Source organism: Zosterops lateralis (assembly GCF_965231275.1).
Source record: "Zosterops lateralis genome assembly, chromosome: 8".
Lineage (NCBI taxonomy): Eukaryota > Metazoa > Chordata > Aves > Passeriformes > Zosteropidae > Zosterops > Zosterops lateralis.
Window position 1 is genome coordinate 15,165,064 of NC_139768.1, and position 18,569 is coordinate 15,183,632.

The 18,569-nt window shown below is 41.8% G+C and overlaps 1 protein-coding gene across 5 annotated transcripts in view; it reads right to left on the bottom strand.

Moving 5' to 3' along the window:
- Positions 1 to 730: 730 nt before the first annotated feature.
- Positions 731 to 18,569, bottom strand: part of BTRC (beta-transducin repeat containing E3 ubiquitin protein ligase) — a 114,934-nt gene continuing 97,095 nt past the window's right edge. For all 5 annotated transcript variants that reach the window (XM_083866391.1, XM_083866388.1, XM_083866389.1 and 2 more), the window contains 9 exons: positions 15,502 to 15,598; positions 14,501 to 14,638; positions 13,914 to 14,032; positions 11,341 to 11,590; positions 10,612 to 10,730; positions 6,310 to 6,420; positions 5,627 to 5,705; positions 2,132 to 2,325; positions 731 to 1,122 (listed from right to left, as the gene is read on the bottom strand). In XM_083866391.1, coding sequence (XP_083722517.1) covers positions 2,164 to 2,325; positions 5,627 to 5,705; positions 6,310 to 6,420; positions 10,612 to 10,730; positions 11,341 to 11,590; positions 13,914 to 14,032; positions 14,501 to 14,638; positions 15,502 to 15,598 — 1,075 coding nt within the window. In that variant the 3' untranslated portion in view covers positions 731 to 1,122; positions 2,132 to 2,163. The remainder of the gene's footprint in view (positions 1,123 to 2,131; positions 2,326 to 5,626; positions 5,706 to 6,309; positions 6,421 to 10,611; positions 10,731 to 11,340; positions 11,591 to 13,913; positions 14,033 to 14,500; positions 14,639 to 15,501; positions 15,599 to 18,569) is intronic.

An 18,569-nucleotide genomic window follows, 5' to 3' on the forward strand; every position in this document is an offset into this window, starting at 1 on the left:
CTCATTGAAATGAGGCAAAGTCTTATTGCCACGGCCAGAATGTTTCTGTAGTGTGTCCAATCTAGGGTGGCCCTTGAGAGCTCCATGAAGTTTTTAACAGCTCCCTCTTCCAGTACCCAGCCACAGCCTCTCTGAGGGGAGAAGGAATGGAAAGATAGGAGCAATGTCCAGCTTTCCTTCTCAGCCCAGCCTCAAACTTCCTCTAATTTACAGAATGATTCATAAGCCATCAGCAACATACTGTCTTCAGGGAGAACAGCAGTAGGAAAATGGTACAGACAATCCCTTTGCTAGTGAAATACTGTCCTGGGCCAACAGTTCACCTGGGGTGGGGGTGGACAGGATCTCAGCTCCAGTCCATCATGCTTGGGACTTTGGCAGGAGAGAGTTTAACTTCTCATTGACTAGCATTCCCCAGCCAAGCAGATGTTAAGGGGAGACTACAATACACATCCAGCTTCCAAAGGGTTAGCATAGCAGGCAGGAGAGGAAAGAGATGGATTTGGCTCATAATAGTCAAATTTCAAGGGTCCTCTCTCCACAAAAAATAAGTCTGCAGTCAGAACAGCCAAAAGCCGCAGGGAAGCTGGGTTTGGGGGGGATAATGGTCTGGCTGTTATAAGTGTTTCTGCTGCTCTTCAGAGCTGAATGCTTTTTCAAAGGCCTAGCAATGGATATTGATTTCAGCCTGAGAGTAGCAGCCTCCTTCCCACCCACCCTCCCACCCACCCTGAAGTGACTCTCAGCAGGATGCACTGTGGCTGTAAGTCTTCTGCTTAACAGCAAAGCAACACATTCTGGCAACATCTTAAATATATTCATAGGACATTGGTGACCAGGCTTGGAGGGGAACCAAAGAAGGGAGGAGTGAACATGAAGAAGGGAATGAGGGAAGAAAGAGATGGGAAGGTTTAAAAATGTTAACTGTTCATGAAAGATAAAAGTCATCTTCTGATATAGCAGCACTTTAGCAGTCAGCCGCGCTGAGTAGACCCTGTCTGAGATCAACCGCATGCCAACTTTGTTCCAGAAACAAGTCTGAGAGCCTCTCTCTTCAGCAAGTATTGGTTACGTGGATAGTTCTTTTGTCCTGGCATGTAAATACTGCAGCTTAAATGAGTCCTGGGAACAAAAAACAGAACAAACCAAACAAACCCCATTCATACTAAGCCTTTTAATGATTTAAAATAACATCTGATTGACCAGAGTGTTTGAGAAAATCAAGATCTGACAGGTCCAGAGCATCACTGTACAGTTATCAAACAGAATACAGGATGTGCCCCATGACAGAGCACTTTCATGGGAAAATGTCACTGTGGACACCCCTTTGCAGAAGCCTGTCAGCTCTTCTGCCATTCTTCTCTCTTATGTTTACTGCTATTAACAGTAATTGTGCATGTACCCACCCACGCAGGCAACCATGTTATCCCACTTCACTCATATGCATCAAATTCACTCTACAACTGACCCAAACATATGAAACATTTTGTCCTCCCCACGCTGTGCTGGCCAAGACAAAAGCAAACCAAACAGGCTCTGACACAAATAATTTAACATCCATGCTACGTAAGAGAGAACAAGGGCTAGGCCCTATCAGTAAATTATTTTGCACATTGGTGCATCTTGATTTAATTTGCCTGGGCTTGTACTTGTGCCTCAGTGTCTCCTCCCCTAAGCAAACTGTAATCTTGAATCAGCTTGCTGCAGAGTGAGGAGAATGGTCATCACTTCAGAGGGAGGTTCTTGGCAAAACCCTCCTGCCTGGTGACAACTGCCCAGGGTCAGGCCATCTGCATCTTCTTGTTAGGCAGCAGCTGCTCTACTCGCTCTGCAGAAACCCTTCTTCCTTCTGGACAGCAGTATAACTGATTTAATTATTGATGATGATGGACAGAGGAGGAGGAGTTCTTCAGGGGGAGTCAGAGGCACCACATGTCACAAATCCTAAAATAAACTCCCTATTCTAAGGTATCAGAACCATTCCTGTCCTTTTACAGGACACAGTAATTACTGTAAAACCAAGATGACAAACACTGATAGACCCAGCCAGTTATTCCAGCAGCAGGCTCACACTACATCCAGTGTCATCTTTGAGCCTCACCTTACTTTTAAATGTTTTTTATTTTTTTACCTGTGCGAGTGTGAGGTACAGTGTAGTGTTATTTATCTGGAGATGTAGGTGTATGTTCTGGACGGGGAACGAGTGGATTCTGCCTGGGCAGCTGGGTCATTCAGAAAATCCCAGATGAGGATGGTGTCATCATGTGAGCTGCTGACGATCTGGAATTCATCAAACTGAAGTCGAAAGACTCTTCCAGAATGCTCCTGAAAGGCCAGTGGGAGACACAGCATGTTACTTTGCAAACTAGCTGGCACCTGGCATGGAGCAGGGAAGATGAACTTGGGCTTGAATTTAGTGTTATATTAATTTGCCAGTAAACCCCACATGACACACTGTGCATCACCATCACAGAGCATAAATTAAATCCTCTCTCAAGAAAAAGGGTTTGCCATACCTGAGTATTTGACATACAGGAAATTTACATTACACTTGTCCCACTACTCCTTAAATCCCAATATTAGACACACACTGTGCAGAACAAACCAAGCTCCCTCCCCACATAATTCCATCTGGTGAGGCTGACAGGCGCACTGTCTTCTTTATTCCATGGCAAAACTCCTTCCTGAAATTACAGCATTCCCAGGTACAGCAGGTTACAGGCTAAGAGATGAGAACTTTGTATTCAAGACTTGGCATCATTGCCACTGCTGAAGAGGGAACAGCTTAACACTGGAGGACACTAAGGAGCCTGTTCTAAAGTCCAGTAACACAGCAGTAATTCCTCCTAAGCAGTTCTAAAAACATGATCTAGAAAGGGTATTCTTTATGGGCAGTTTGCATTCTGCTCCGAGGCTGTGTGGAAATGGCATGATGATTTGGCAAGAGTTCAGACCATAATTAATAGGAGGCAATGGTAAGATCCTGGATATCACAGAGCAAATCCACTCTGCTTTCCCTTGTGTGTTGCCTATTTTCTCTTGGTGCTCATAGGACTCCAAGAGCAGTGGCCTCCTCCTTGGTCATCAGGGAACAGAAACTGTGCAGCAATGGTGAGCCCTATCTCTTCCATGAACACACATTTCTCCTTAGTGCTCACACATTGAAAGGGGCTTCTGGGGCTCAGGAAAAAAACATGTCTTAAAATACTTTAATATTGAAACTACAGGTTTCTCAAACACTTAGGCAAAAGAGAATTGCTAGTCACTAAAGGGGAAGTCTTTGTCTTATAGCACAAGACGACAAAAATACAGCTCAGTTTACAAAGAACAACAGCTGTTTGAAAGTGAATTTCTGAATCTTTAAATCAAAATTATTTAAAAATAAATGCAAACATAAGGCAGATTCTAAGATAAATTTTTTAGAATTTCTAATCAATGAAACCTTTTTGATCTTCTAACTGTAACTTGAGTTTATCTTATAAACACATTATGAGTTTCTATCTTCCCATCTATTCTTAAGGGAAGTGTTTTTTCCAGATTTTGTATTATAGCAGTAAAGAAGTTCTTCCAAAAAGTATCATTACAACAGTCAGATCAACTGACAGATTACTCACAGGGGAGGAAGGGGGGAGGGAGAGAGGGAGAGAGTGAGAGAGAGTGAGGTACTTCCAAAACTTCTTTTCAAAACTCTCTTTTTGATCCCAGTTACTGTGGGCTAAGTAAGGCTATCCTACCTGGACTGTTTATGTCATAAGGAAAGCTGAATTGTGAGTTTATTCTGTTCATGGAAAGCTTCTGTCAAATTCATGTGGCCACTGTTCCATCTAAGGGAAGACAAAACTGGAAGGGACCTGGCATGCAGCGAACATTTGTTATCTGTGCACTTTCCTCCTACTGTTTGAAAATTGAACACAAGCAGCAGGAGACTCATGATGTTCATTGTGCAGCCAGGTTTAATTTTGGAGGACGAGGGAAGAAGAAAAAAAAACACCAAGGCACGGGTAAGCGGGTATAAGGACACCCTGTTGTCATAAAAGTCCTAAAAGCACCGCAACAGCTTCCTCTGCTCCCCACCCTGCTTTTGGCCCCCTCCATTGCTATCAAACAGGGATTTATGAGTATCCATGTGTTGAGATTCCTATAGTGTTTCCATCCCACCACTTCTGATTTATAATATAATTAGCTGGGGCACTTTGGCTGTCCACTGCTGGAAAATTCAGAGGAAATCACACCAGTTAAATTAAGTCTACCGGTTGCAAGGCACACATTTGTCTCAGGCTGGAGGAGAAACACTACTAATACCAAACTTAAGTCTTAGACTCAGGATATGAGCTCATGGGCACAGAGTTGTTCTATAGCTTGGAACAGGGTGATCAGTGACAAAGGTTCGTCTGGATTTCAGCCATGAAACTATTTGCACTTCTATTTGGCTAACAAGAGGGTTTTTCAGCATAGCACCTGTGGGCATCCAAAGCTCTCATGGACTCTGATCTTGCAGCTGACAGTCCAAATACATGAATGGAAAAGGGTAGCATGGCTTAATGATCTTACTACCTGTCAGCTGAGTCTCAGCAACCTCACAGCCTGCACCAAATGTGATGTAAAATACTTCAGAGAAACCTACAACAGGAGCAATTCAGGTGGTTGATGAATGTGCAGAAGGTCAGCCAGCACACCTCAGCTGGTGAAAAGTAACCACACTTTTAGAGAATCAGACAGCCTTGGTATGATCCTGTTTTAGAGCACAGCCTACAGTCACGTGCCACAGCAGGAAAAGGTCTAACATATACCAATTGAAACACTGCCCAAACACTTTTAACCTAAGAAATAAAAACATATAGTATTTATTTTTCAATGAGATTTTGTTATTGATTGAAATCTGGCTTAATCCCCAGCAACAGTGCCGGTTTATTAGGTTGAATGTGGTGGAGGAACACTTATAGGAACCACACCAAGGCCTTGGCTGTCCTGGTATTTTTCTCACAACTTTCCCACATTATTTTAAGACCAAGCAGAGCCATTGTTAAACATGACTGTGAATGTTAACACTCACATAATGACATTTTAACCACACCATCATTGACCCAGACTAGAAACCAGTGGACAGCATGAAAAGAGTAGTTGCTGTTTAAGCATAAGACAATTTCACTCTTCTGCTTCAGGCCTTATCTGCTTTTTCTTTAAACGCCCAAAAGGCAGTTGAAAACAATCCCAAGAGTGTCTTTGTTCCTGTTCCTCAAATTTGGAATGTAGTATTTTTAAGAAATTTCATGCCAACAATTCAGAGAACTTACTACTACATCATCAGGTACACATAGATTAATGTAAACCCACTAGCATATGGATTCCAAGGATGAGCTAAAAATGGATTCACTTATTAACTTCAAATCACAGAATAAAACTGGTGAAAAGGCCAGAATGGAGTGAAAAGGCCAGAGATTCTAACTTCTACTGCTTGCAATTAATAGCTTGCAAAATTAAAAGAAGTTGGACAACCTAAAAAGCCAGACCCCTAGAAATTATTTCAAGGTCCTGCAGACTGGGGCTAAACTGACTTGAGTTTTCACAGCTCAGGACAGTTCTGAACAAGCACACTTTCTTCACCACCTCTATCTAAAGCTCTTACCACAAGGGTTCGCAAGCAGAGGGTCCCTGCTGGAGCACGGGGATCCAAAGCAGCCACAAGATCCCATACTTTAATTTTCCTAGTGGTAAAAAAAATAGACAAACACCACGGCTCTGTTAAAGAGAAAAGAGCAAGCACTCACAGAAAAAAACCAAAAATTGTTAGCACAACTTAGCTAATACATCAGTTTAAGGAAAATTACAGTGATCTTTCTGCTCTTGAGACCTGGTTCTTGCATTTCCCCTTTGTATATCTTATAGAACTAAATGCGAGGTAAAAATATGCTGTCAATAAAGTAAAACACATAAAAAGCAGGTGGTAATAACTAACAGAAACACGTGGGAGTGCAGACAACTAGTCTCTAATGGCAAATGGTCCTGCAGAGAACCTCAGATGGGAAATATTGTTCTACAAGTGGTTGAGCTGGAAGAAGTTTCAGGTTGAGTCAGTCAGATACTCTTACAAGCACAAGAACTGGACCACACACATCAAATCGCATGGACTTATTTCAAAGGAAGAATGACAGCTATGCTCCACATGACAGCATGGTCTGCATTTACTGATCATGCAAAGGTCCTCTTGGTGTGACAGAGAGTCTCGTATTTATACAGAAGATGCACAAAGTGGGATGGGAGACACCGAGACAGGAAGATACAAAGCATTGACTGCATTGATAACCTCACCCATCATATGCTCCACTGACTATCCTCTTGTTATCAAAGCGTATGCATCTCACCAACTCTTCATGGCCTTCCAGTACTCGTAAACATGCCCCACACTCGATATCCCACAGCCTGGAAGAGAGTACAAAGAAGCATTAAGAATTTTTTAATACCTTAGCATTGCAATGAAACATTTGGTCTTTGCTTGTAGTTAATGGAAACTTGGAAATAAAGATTATGATGGAACAACAGAGAAGAAACAAACTACACCCATCACTCCTTTTCTCACAGTTAAATGGATACATGATTTTCCACATGACCCTATGATGTTACAGTAGCACATGGGAGATGAGTCACAAACCAGTTGTGTCTGGTATCTACTGCTCTAGTAACACAGGATATATCTCAGTTATCTTCACTGATAACTGATAAAGTGAGCCTCATTTTATTTTACTAAGGTTCATTGTTTATAAAAGTGCTGTGCTTTGGTTTAAAGATATTAAGAAAGGGAGACTTACCAATCCCCTCGGCAGCTTGTTTCAATTGATATGATCACCTTCAGAGGGCATGAGCCCCTTTCTGTTCCCCTACATGCCCATTTCTGATTTGGAGACTACCATCAGACCAATTAAGTTATCAATATAGTGGTGAGAGGCACAAGAATTAACAAGACCTTATCCTTTGTCGTTTCTCCCCCCTGAAGGTATGTTTAATCTGTAATCCAGGCAACCTGACACACAAGGTAAAAGGGATGCTCTGACTTCATTATTCTGAAATGCATTTTTTTCTTGCTCTCAAATAACTCTTGTGGCTCTATGTGAACTGTTTCTAATAATACAGTATTTTTAAAAATTTCTGGCACTCAAACCAATATACAGCAAGAGGCCCAGCAACACATTAGTCTCTCAACTGTAACTATCCCAGAGTTTTGGCTTTTGTGCTGGATTTTCAGCATGGAGAATACATTAAAATACATAATTTTTACACTTGAGCACTAACTTGAAAAACAGATAAACGGTTCAAACAGTTACAAAGTAAGTCTGTCTGGTTTTCGTACTTTTGCCAGCTCTTTGACATGACTCCCAATTACCAATGGATAAAGCAAGGTTATTTGCCTACAAGAACTGCAATTCTTTGACATGTATTATCTAGAGGTGTTCCATCTCTGGCTGAGACATGCTCTGCTCATACAGCAGTCTTGTAATAGCAATATCTGCTCTGACTCCCTGACACACAGCAGAAAGCAAGCCGTCACCAATGTTCTCAAATGCTCATCCAATAAGTGCTCTGACTGGCATGAACTTCACAGTAGTGAGAAATATGGGGGATTTGTGGAATTTCTCTGGGTGACACATCTTGAAGCAGCACAGCTGCTGAGAGGTCAGGTCACTTGTGCTTGAGAGACAAAGAAAGAAATAAAATATCCCCACATAGTTTATTCCTGAGGATCCTCAGGGAATAATCAAGATCCAGTTGATGTGTGCTCAAGACTGGTGGATAATGACTGCAGCTGTCTTGCCACAACAAGTTGCTCTCACTTTGGACAACAGAGGAATGAACAGAACGCTTTTGTCACTGTAGAACTGAGAAAGGATATGTCTATGCACATGTTTGAAGCCAACAAGAAACACAAAGTGATTCTTCAATCTGTGAAGTTGATCTTTCAGGAATCTGCGAAGGGCCCAACAGTTTTCACTTGAGTACAGCACACCAGTCAAGGTCAGAGCAAACAACTCCATGGCAAAGGTCAGCCAAAGGCACTCTGGCTGGTCAGAGAGCATTACGTCTCTCAAGGACTGTTAACAGGATAGACAATGCCAGAGATTAACCGGTGCAGAAAGGTCTGAAGAGCAATCTTGTGCCAAGAACTTTTGTGCCATGTGTTTTCATTCCTTGCCATTGATCCTGAAATAGCCAGCAGCTCTGGGAGGCTGCATCACACTAACTCAGGCCTGTATTTTCAGATCCCAGTCTGAGGTTTTACCTGAATCTGAATGGGATTACAAGAGGTGATCATGTCCCTTGTCACATGGCAAATGGGCTTTCATGTACAAAGGGGATAACTGCTATTAAGAGTAGGGTCTCTTAGCAGTGTTGGTGCCGGGGGTCTTTCTCAGATTTGATAAGTTTCTCTAATTTCTACTTCTTTAAATATTCAAAGGAACAAACAGTATAAGAACTAAACTTTAGGCTTGAGAACTAACAAAAAAAAAATCACTACAATGTGTATGCACACTACTACTGCTCCTTCCTATAACTTTGGGAGAACTTCTGGAAGTAGAGGGAGATCTGCAATTATCTCAGCCTTTAATTCACTAGAAAGCAGAGCGGGAAGATGTACAGAAGGCAGGTGAGTTTGAATCCTCACCTCTTGGAGAGAATGCTGTTATGTGTGTGCACACTACAAATAGACACATGAAGACCAACCACTCATTAAAAACTTAACCCAACATGATACAGTCTAATTTTATTTTCTTGTCCTAAATTCTCCGGTTCCTTTTTTACTACACCGTTTGTCTGTAGCAATTAAGAACTTTGGCCCTAGAAGCTAAGATACTGAAGTGATTGGATTAAACTTGATGGTCTGATTTCTGCTAGATGGAAATTAGCACAGTGATAGTGATATCTGTGTAGCTGTGTCCTCTCACAGCTACACAGCTGTGAAATTTCTGGCCTAAATCAAAACCTAAACCATTTTTCTATGTGGAGTCTCCCTACAGAATTCTGAGTTACTTCACATGTCCTTAATGTTTGCAGTTGCAGAACTAGAAATCACAAAGTCTTCTTCTGGAAAAAAGTTTCCCTTCAACTGAGAAATAATGGACTTTTAAGTTCTGTATTAGCCTCTACTGAAGTCCAGCACACAACATCTGGTAGTGAATTAAAATCAAACCTACAAAGCACCAAGCCATCCACAAAGATTACTCAGGAACCTTTTCTTAATCATCCTTCCACTGACTTGTGCCCTCTGCTAATGGCTGGGAGAAAACTGTCTTTTAACATTGGGTAAACCTTTTGCCTTCCTCACACTGTTGCTAAACTTGACTTCCATTAAGATTCACTGTTGACATTCCTGAAATTCTAGCATAATTTATCTGTCAAGTAGGGATTTTGTCCAATGGAAGCAATAAAAGTAACTGTATTCCTGTTCAGCATTATCACTATCTTGACATTTATTTTTATTAGCATTGCATATTTTAGATCCTTCCCTAACTGCTGTAGTATTTAACTATTTCTTGCTCTGCATCTGAGGCCAAGTTTCATAGTACAACTGCAGAGGCTTATTTTTTCTATTTGAAGTGCAGAAGTTCTCACCAAGTGGTGCTGCTCTTACTCAATGCCTGTAATACCTCTTCCCTTGATTAAGAGATGGAAGTTTTAGCTCTCCTGGTCATGCTCTCAGACAGCCCTGTAGTAAAATCTGGAACAGTGGCCTGGTGATATCAACCAAAGGACCACTGTTTCCCTACAGAATGCAGAACAAGGAGAGGCAGCATGTTGCAAACCAAGTCCACAGGCAAACAACAGCACGGATCAATCTCACTGAGGAAAATTTTTACTGACATGTGAAGCGAAGGGTTCCTGCTGGCACTGTCCAGCTCTCAAGTTTTATCAAAAGGCAGACAATTACTTAAAAAATTGACAAAGGGAAAAGGAAGTTTGCTGTTACTCCCATTTCCATGACTGAGCCATTTTTCTGTATCATGTAAACTAATATTCAAGCTTGTTCCATACATTGTGAAATTAGTGGGACATCCCTCTGCCAGCAGCTGCAGGATGTAAGGAGAAATTCTGGCTTGTGATACCAGAAAGAGTTAAATCTCAGATTGCAACCAGGGCAGCTGGAGAAGTGCAAAAGGCAGCAAACTGAACTTCATACTCTAAACCAGCTGTTCTAAACTTAACCAGGTGCCAAGTACCACAAGAAGAGTTTGGCGAGAGCCCAGGAGGATTTCTGCAGAGGATTAAATGCCTCTTACTGCAAATCTGACCCCTTTAACTAGACACATAGTCCAATTAAAATATCACAAGAGGACATCGTAGAAAGTGGTACTTGCCAGCTCTTTCATACACCAGAACTGTCAGAGCAATGCAACTTGTTGATTAGTATGGGACTCTTGAGATGCAGAGGATGAAAGACAACACAGTAAAACAGGTTTCTAATATCTCTTTCCAGTAGCTCCCAATGTTCTACACCAAAGAAAGCATATTTCAAAGTTGACAAGGGTACAGAGCACTTCAGTGGCCTAACCTCTGCATGTCTCAGGGCACCAGAGACAGCGTGCTTGCACAGAACCCTGCGATGAGGAGTTTGTGTCTCACCTGATGGTATTATCTGAAGAGCCGCTCACTACTAGCCTGTCTCTGTACTGCAGACATGCAATGCCTCGTTTGTGGCCATTTAAGGTGCGCACAAATTCGCAGGTACTAGTGTTCCATACCTGTGACAGGAAGCGGGGAGGGAACCACACAGAGACAAAATTATTACGAAGAGACTAACAAAAGACGGTGTCTGTATGATATATAGATGCATCCAGAATGCTCTTAATGAAGACTGGGAAAATCATCCCTCTGATGACCTGTGATTATAGTCTGCAACCGATAGCAGGTTGAGTCACTGTACGCAGAAGATTTTTGTCACACAGTATCAAATTAGTTTCCAGGTTTAGCATTCTTGGGCTATGATTGAGTTTACACACAATATAGATTCTCCTGAGGTTTAATGCTGCAGACTGGGATCATAGCAGTAATACTTGAGTGTCCCCTATCAACTCACCTTCACTTTTGTCCCCATGCTGCCCTCTAACAACTCTTTAAATGACTTAACAGGTTATGGAAGTGGTCAAGTCGAAAAAGAACACAGAAAAAAACGTTCTTTTTCAACCGCATCTGTACCTGGAAGTGATTTACCATAAGTTCTGTAAATAAGTTGTGCCAGCTCAACTGAGGAGGGACAAGTGCAAACGAGCAGGAGGAAGAACACTGGTTCTAAAGGAAGATCCTGCCAAGGGGCCCCAGTGCTGCAAATAAAAAGCCTCTGAAACACCTCACCTTTATAGTTCTGTCACCTGATGCTGATACAATGTACTTGTCATCAAAGTCCACCACGTTGACGGCAGCTCGGTGCCCCACAAGCACCCTCCTCAGGGTGATGTCTGTGGGGGAGGCCATGTCCCACACGGCGATGGAGCGGTCCTTGGAACACGTCACCATCATGCCGTTGTTGAAGCGGAGGTGCAGCACGGCTTCGCAGTGGTGGATCAGTGTGTTCAGCATCTCGCCTGCATTCACATCCCACACTCTGCAGGTTTAGATTTCAAACCAGAGAGAACAGAGTTAAAAACCTGCACAGTGAATTTTCTGCAGAGCAAGAGAGGGACAGGGAGAGCTAATTGACTCTCTGGCAATATTAGAGAAGCAAACACCAGCAAGTTATATATACATCTATTAAATAGTTCATTAAAAAATGTATTAGATAAACCTGTTGATTATGTGTACATTGAGACAGCCCAGCAGCCAAAAACCCTGCAATGCAGTTAACACCATAAAAATAATGCACCCAGGAAAAAAGCATTTTTTAATTAAGGGAATTTAATGCTGAGGAAAGGTAGAAGACTGATGGCCTTAAAGACTGGTGTTTCCTGGTTGTGCCTGCCTATTATACACTTCATTTCCAGTCCATGTGGAGAAGTTCGTTCCCTGACAGGCTTCATTTTTGACCTCTCTCACAGGACTACCAGCTTAAGTGGTAATTTATACACAGAAGTAGAAGACAAGACAATTCTTTTCAAACAAATACAAGTAATTGCCACAAGTTGCACCATGATTTGCATTTACCCTGCGGTGCATCTGGTACACAGCTACATTCCAGGAATGTGCTGAATACCCAAATTAAGACACAGCATTTATGTCAATTTAATGTTATTGGAACTAACTGTTTCAACTGAAAGATAATTTAAGATGCAAGTTAGACAAAAGCTTTATACAGAACTTCTAGTACTTGAAAGGAAGATTTTAAGTCTTAAAAATATTTCTTTTGGGCTATTCTGTTGGCAAACTTCTTTTGCCCTCCATAAAGAGATTTCTTTTGGCACTATCAAACCTGTATCCCAGATACACCATATGAAAGCAGAAAATGGCTGTATCATCAGGCACATCAGACCCTGAAGAAGTTAAAACTTCCTGCTGCCAATAAGGGGAGCAGTAAGAAAAGGCAAGATGGGAGAAAGACTTCTAATTTTCTAACTTATGGAAACTAAAGTGCATCAACTTATAAACTCTAAATGAGAAGGAAAACCACACTCCAATTAGAAAACGCAAAGGAGAAAAAGCTAAAGACCTGAGCCATTAACATATGAACAGTTTGCAGACAGAGCTGCCAAACTGAACAGGAGCTGGAGACCCACTGACTTCTTTGGACAAGTGCATCCCTGAGATCTCAGAAGCATTAAGAGCCCATCTGTACAGTCTATTGGATGAAGCCTCTCTTCCTGAGGAGACCCAAGGATAAAAGTGATGCGTCCTATGTGCCTCTGGGGTCTGCACAAACGTTTATAGATACAGTGGGAGACAAAGTATTCCTGGGCAAGTAGCCAGTCTGCAATTTGGCCTGCCTGTCCTGATACGGAAAATGACAGTGCTTGTTACAGAAATCAGCCTCTCCTTTTGTGATCTGTTTAGCCCAGTGCAGTTCCCACATCTCCAGGCAGGCAGTGCTGCCGAAATTCTGGATTCCTATGGATGACAGGACTCCAAAACCTAGCAGAACTGCAAGACTGCATGCATCAGATGTCAGGAATTCAATTTAATAGTTATTAGCTTAACAGTAGTAGTTTTCACAAGCACAGAGGAACTTGCAGCCATAGGAATGCATGCTAATAGCTCCAGAAAAGGGCACCAATGCAGCTTTCTGCTGTCTAACTTCACTGCATGAGCATTGCTTGTACTCTGACAAGGAGGGAGTATATAACAACAGGGAAAAGTCAGATCTGCCCCTTTACATCCAAGTTCAAATTGCAATTCATTAACTCATATGTGCCCCTATTTACACTACAGGTCTTACACACACTGGCATCCTCTGATATGACTAGTGGACTTCACAAATGCACAACATGCACCACTAGTGCTACCTTGAAGTGTCCAGCCTTTTACTGGAAACTTGAAGGAAAGCAAGCTTAGAAAGATTGAATGAAAAGAAACACCATGCTGAAATTTCATTTAAAGTCATAGGACATCTAGTCATATATATTTTGTTAAAATTAAATGACAATGGATGACTGAACCTTCAAACTTGCTTTGGAAACTTCAACTCTTAAAAAGTTATTCTCAAAGAGAATTTATAACATTCTCAGGGAGTGTCAAAACATGCAAAACCTTGGTGAAATGCCAGATGGCCTTCCCAAGTCATCTTGACCTTGACTGGCCTTGGCTTAGATTCTCATTTCTCCTTGACAGCGATTTGCATGGACATCTGATAAACAAGGACAGCACAATTCTGAACAAATATGCTGAACTATTTCTTGGAACTGCTTGAACAGCACACATTTAAGAAGAGAACATTTCAGCAGCTTGCAAAGCTAAAATCTTAAGAGGCAAACAGAAAGGTCCAAATCATGAGCACACACCTGACTGTTGAGTCTGAAGATCCAGTAATGATCACCCGTTCATCATACTGGAGGCACAGGACAGAACCCGTGTGTCCGGTGAGAATTCGCTTGCATTCCAATGTATTCTTATCCCAGATCTAAGACAGCAAACATTCAAAACCAGACAGTTCAGTAAGGTTTTAATCTCTCAGCACTTACTGGCTTGACTAGACTGTTTTTTACTACAGCACATCTTCCATAGTGCACTTAGACCACCTTTAGTGGCATCTGCAGAGTCTCCTAGAGGCTCTTTGGTGCAATACATTGACATCTTTGATATTACTGGCTTTACTATGAATATTGGTTTTACCTTTCTCATTAGGGTAGAGGGCCCATTAATTACATAGCTTGTAATTACTGCTGGACAGAAACTCTGCTGGCAAAGCCTGTCTGTCTGAAAACAGAGTCTCTCTAGGCAGATAAAAGAGGTGTAGCTGCTGTGCAGGTGGGAGATGGGGGGAGAAGAAGGCAACAAGAGACTGGGTAGGTGTCACTGAAATTAGGACACTATTATTTATGACATAGGCACTCCAAGCCATTAGTATGCCATGATGGAGCATTCTCACCTTAATAGTATTGTCTCGTAGGCCGCTTACTATCTTCTGATCATCATACTGTAAACAATAAACGCCTTTGCTTGTCTCACTTCGGCAGTGGATCCTCTGTAAACTGTGCCTTCCGCACCGCCAGTTCGACTCTATTGTCTGGAGGAGAGACAGGAGACAGATGTAGGGGGAAAAAAAGCATGGAGCTATCTCCCGTTGTTGTAGTTTGGTTGAGAAGGCAGCAGACACTTTTCTTTATGCTTTTTCCTGCTATCAGGCCCATACAATGACATAACTGCTTTCTAGAATACATGTACTAAAACCAATTAAACAGAAAAATGCTTGAAAAACATATCATGGCTAAACTGGTCTGTGTTGTTGGGATATGGTGAGGAAGAAGTAACCTAAAAGCCGCCTTCTATCTCCAACCTTTAGCTCCCTGTGACTCAAGAGTTAAGTAACTGAAGAGAAAGCCTTAGTTGAGCTCTAAGTGCTTTTACGAACTTGTCACAACAGTGCCCAAGCACTGCTCCTGCCATTAGGAAACAACCAGAACATGCCATTTTGCTCACACTAAACACAAGGCAAACATGCTCAGCTGCTTCTTGTTTCCCTGAGTCTTAGGACTGCAGGCTTTGGAAATCCACTTTCTCCCTGCCTCAGCTCTTGGTACCTTCCTGTAACAGCCCATTAGGTCTCATTGCACCAGGAGGAGCAAAGTACTGTGGAACAGAGGAAACCAAGATGTTACGGTGCTGCTGTGATATCTGATGTGTAAAGTGTGGAGACTCCACCTGCGAACAGCTCACCGAACAATCCAACTCATCCTCTGTCTAAAGGAGCAGCAGGATCTTTTATAACTATCCCAGATCTCCAAACTCCAGACAAACACAGACATGTCAGATTTAATGAAATATTACATTGCAGTGGAATATCCCCAGAATTCCAACATCATGAATAAATCAGGATAATTTCAAGAAAACAAAACTAAAAAACCACCACATCTGGCAGCTATTTCTTACCTCTATGTCCTGTATAATTTTGGGGTAAAGTGCTCTGTAGAAGGAGTTGGGTGGTGCAGTTCCATCAGGAGGTTTATTTTTAAATAGATATTGCCCCCTGGAAGACAAAGAACATTTCCATCGAACACAAATCATGTTTCAGCATTTTGGAGAAAGGTCCTCCTGGCATTTTACAAATGGGTAACCACTGCTGACAGATTCATAGTCAAACTTAATTTACTAAGAAGGGATGGTTCCTTGTTTGTTTGCCCTGCAACATGTCAGTGTTGTATTTTAACACTGAAATACCCATGAAAAATCTGTGTCTAGTAACTTGGGGAAGGGAAATAAATTCTCTGTTATGGACAGGGGCCCATTCAGCTCAGTAAGGGTTGACAATGGTTCATGCTTGCAATACTCACACACATTATCAGAGGTCACCTTTAAAATAAAGCATGCAAAGTAAACAAGAGAAGCAAAGGAACCCTCAAATTCACTACACATCCAAAGCTAGTTTTTATCTGCATTAGCAGGAACAATATCAGTTCAGTACACGGACATTTTACCGCCACTATTCTGCTTTGGTAAGCAACACCTCATCTGTGGTGTTGCTCCCTCATCTCAACACTGATTTGGAATACTCATATCCCAAGCTAGAGTTTTGTTACCAAAAAAATCTGTAAACGGCAATCACTGCCTGCTGTGTAAAAAACTTTAATTCCTCATCCTGAAGTTAAGAAGCCACCAAACACGGTGTGGAAGCTAGTAAACCCCACCATGGGCGTACTAACTGCTGCTCTGCCTGGCAACATGCCTCACAAAATGGAGAGAGGCACAAATGCCTCCGAGTGTAATCCTGGCATCAGAGGCACAGAGTTTACACTGGGCCAGCTCTCCACTTCTCCCTCCCTTGATCCATTACAGCATAATTAATTGTTCAATACTTCCTTGTGCATTTCCTTCCTGTCCTTTAAAACTCAAAACTCATTTCAGAGACTGTACATTAGCTGCCCTGATACACTTGAATTAGAGAGATGACAACAATGAACTAAAATCTTTAGGTCGCACGGCAGGACTGGACTATAGGACTGGAGAAACAAAATGACAAATGCTCAGGAAAAGAACTTTTGATACTTCTTTAAATCAAGTATTCTAAGTACAACTCAAGAGAAAGATGCTTTCATATTTGGACAAAGGAATTATCTGTTTCTTCAAACACAATTACCAGTAGACATGCATATGGGAACAAACACATAAAGACGGCACACATGGATGCAGACAGATTCCTAGATAACTAGACAGATTCCTATTTACTGTGATCCAGCCTGGAAGTGCATTCATGAAAATTAGTATTATTGGCCAAGGAACATGAAAGCCTATTTGGAGATGCACAGAATACCTTGGAGACATCCTGGAAGACTTGGGGCAGGTCTAGAAAAACCTGTGTACAAGTCTATGTGCCTAAAAACCTTTTTATTCTTTCTAACTTTACTAGCTAATGTAACAGAAAGTCTGGTTGCTACCTGTAAGTTGTGCCCTTCTGCATGGAGAGTCAGTTGTTTACTGTTCAGCTGAAGGATTGCTTGGAATTTCCATGGCATCCCTGTAGTTGTTGTGCTGTGGCTCTGGGATAAAAAGAACTATTGTTTGCAGGTTTTGATGACCAGCCAATTCAATCAGATGGACACAAGCATGCCCAGATTTTGGGCTTCTGTTTTATTTTTCTCTAAATCTGTGTAACCCTTACTGCTCCCTGACAATCTGCCAGTGAAGGCTGCCATGCTGCAGAATGTGAGGGTGGTTTCTGTCATAAAGCACAAGCTGCAAATGCTGAAATCAGGCAGCTCACGTGCAAATTGAGGCGCTGTAACGAAATAACACCAGTCATACATCATTCTGAACTGTCCAGTTAGTCATCCTCCCTGTGCCATGCACAGAGCTAGCACTGATTACAAGCTATAACATTCTATATGGCAGTGGTGCAACTGCACTGGGTATTTCCTGTCTGCACCTCAACCACACAGTTCTATCTGCTCATTACAGGGACAAACAGAGGGCAGTCTGAAAGACCTGGGAATAACTTGCTCTTGTGTCAGAGCAACCTCCAGCACATAGCATAAACACAAAGAAGAGGTGCAGTAACATGGTGACTGTCCTTGACATGAGAAACAAAATTTTGCACCTATCTTTTAGAAGTGTCATGTGTCTGAATGACTAGTATTTGGTGCTAATGCTATTTCTAAAGTGTGGAGGGAGCAAACCCCAGTGATGCCTCGGCAGAAGACTCTCAGCTGATTACACCATACTCCAAGAATGGAGTAGAGTAATTGGGAAGGGTCTAAACAGAGAAAACCGAAAATACTGAAGAGGACAAGACAACACATCGTTATGGTTGGCTAGTGCAGCCAAAACATAGAAAACATGGTCATCTTTCAACACAGAAAAGATTACTGCAAAAAGGAGAATGAGAAACTGTCCTGTTAATCTGTGCAGGTTAAATGTAACAAGTCAAACTGTAGCTAGGAAGATAGCCTAGGTACCAGGAACACCTCTCAAACGCTGAAGGTAGAAAGAGTAAAAAAGTGAAACCGTGGAATTCCTTTTCCAGGCATTGCCTGGGGAATCTCCATCAGTAGAGGATTTTAAGAACAAGTTAAGACAAAGATTTGGGATGACTTAAGAAAAACCTGTCTCTGCCTATGGGAAATGGAAAGGACTAAATGACCTCTCAAGCTCCTCTTAGGACTTATTGTGAGTGACCTCAACAGTAGGAAGAAAAAATGGAAATCTCGGAGAAAATAAGGCGCTAAAAAAAAATGCAAAAGTTACCACTGCCATGCTTGTGTTTATTTTACACTCTTTAGAAACATTGCACTATTGGAAGCAGATCAAAGTAGTATTTATTTTTAAAGAATGTCTCATAATCCTGATTTACTTGCCTTTACTTCCTGAGACAAACAGTATAACAAAATTAACCATAAACCAGGGGTCTTTGTTTGCAACTCTGTATCTTTTTCTTTTTAATAGCAACCAAAATGCCTGAGCTGTCACTTTTATCTTGTTTATGAAATATTCATACCCAGTTTCCC